Source organism: Nematolebias whitei, chromosome 19 (genome assembly GCF_014905685.2).
Source record: "Nematolebias whitei isolate Nwh7 chromosome 19, NemWhi1, whole genome shotgun sequence".
Taxonomy (NCBI): domain Eukaryota; kingdom Metazoa; phylum Chordata; class Actinopteri; order Cyprinodontiformes; family Rivulidae; genus Nematolebias; species Nematolebias whitei.
Genome location: NC_056516.1, coordinates 40197108 through 40198780, shown reverse-complemented (window position 1 = coordinate 40198780; position 1673 = coordinate 40197108). Strand labels below are relative to the sequence as shown.

Here is a 1673-nt window from a genome sequence, read left to right as displayed (position 1 = left end):
GGTCAGAACAGAACCTCAGATTAGAACCTCTGGTCAGACCAGAACCTGTCAGAACAGAACCTCAGATTAGAACCTCTGGTCAGAACAGAACCTGTCAGAACAGAACCTCAGATTAGAACCTCTGGTCAGACCAGAACCTCTGTCAGATCAGAATCTCAGATTAGAACCTCTGGTCAGACCAGAACCTCTGTCAGAACAGAACCTCAGATTAGAACCTCTGGTCAGAACAAAACCTCTGTCAGAACAGAATCTCAGATTAGAACCTCTGGTCAGACCAGAACCTCTGGTCAGACCAGAACCTCTGTCAGAACAGAACCTCTGTCAGAACACCGATCAGAACTTGAGCCCGTTCAGTAGAACTAAAAGTGATGAAATGTCACTTTTTATTTTCACTAAAAACCTCATTGGTCCCATCGTCATCATCTTCATCATCATCATCATCATCAGGTCAAAGACCATCCCAGACCCGGTTTCAGCCTCTCCTCACCGGACCGGACCGGACGGTATCACCTACCTTCCTCTCCGCGGCAGTCCTCCACTTTGTTCACAGCTAAAATCCACAGCACCGAGACCAGAACCGAGCCCAGGCTTGTCCACGGATCCATGTTAGTCCGTCCGAACCCTCGGGGTTCTGCTCATTTCTGTCCGGTCCGCGCACAGACGGACTGAGAATCCGAACCGAACCGAGCCGCCGCCGTCTGGGCAAACAGTTCTGGAGGAGGGAGCGGGGGCATTTCACTGCCGGGGGCGGGGCCTGTCATTGTGATTGACATCAGGTGCAGCCAGTCAGAGGCTGGGGGAGCGAGAGGCCGACCAATCACAGAGCTGCTATCTGAAATCTTCACACCTGAAGAGCCTGCCCGAGTCCGGTTCAGATCCGAGGGTTCTAACCTCGAACTGGTCCAGGTCCGGAATTAGAGAGGGTGCTGGTCTCCACCTGAAGTTACCGAGCTTACTGTGATAGGTTCTTTGGTTCTAGTTCTGTTCATTTACCTGCACAGGTGGAACCCAGTCATAGTTCTACACACCTGCAAGATATTGGACTTAACATCTGGGTCCTGGGTCAAGTCCCGGATCAAGTCCTGGGTCAAGTCCCAAGTTGTAAACGTTGAGTTTCAGGTTGTAAACCAGTACTTTGATCTAAAATAAATAAAAACAGAAACAATTTACAGAAAGGGACTGTTTTATATGGACCGAACCCAAGAAGGCCCAAAAGAATTATAGCTTCAGAAGAATTTACATCCTGTTCAGGACTCCTCCTGGGTCTTGGCTGGGTCTCTGAGTCCTGGTCCAGGTCCAGTCCTCACAATGAGTCCAGCTCAGGTCATGTGACCCCAGGCCTAAAGCTCTGGTTCTACTCTAATGTTTGCTCCCGGGTTCTTTTGGACACTTTGTGACTTAATGCTGCAGAACTTTAGGTTTTGAATCTACCTTTGTGGGTTTGGACCTGAGCGGACTCTGTGTGACAACATCAGTCAGAACCAAAGATAAAGAACCTGAGACTTGAACCAAACATAAAATCTGGACTTCAGGCAGCAAAACTAGAAACAACGCCTTCAGATCAGAGTCAGCTGATTTCTGAGGGACGGGTCTGATGGGACGGGTCTGATGAGACGGGTCTGATGAGACGGGTCTGATGAGACGGGTCTGATGGGACGGGTCTGATGAGACGG

At 49.9% G+C, this 1673-nt stretch overlaps 1 protein-coding gene across 1 annotated transcript in view; it reads right to left on the bottom strand.

Moving 5' to 3' along the window:
* Positions 1 to 607, bottom strand: part of LOC119425556 (ephrin type-A receptor 7) — a 106660-nt gene extending 106053 nt beyond the window's left edge. The window contains exon 1 of the mRNA XM_037693083.1: positions 515 to 607. Coding sequence (XP_037549011.1) covers positions 515 to 605 — 91 coding nt within the window. The 5' untranslated portion in view covers positions 606 to 607. The remainder of the gene's footprint in view (positions 1 to 514) is intronic.
* Positions 608 to 1673: the final 1066 nt, after the last annotated feature.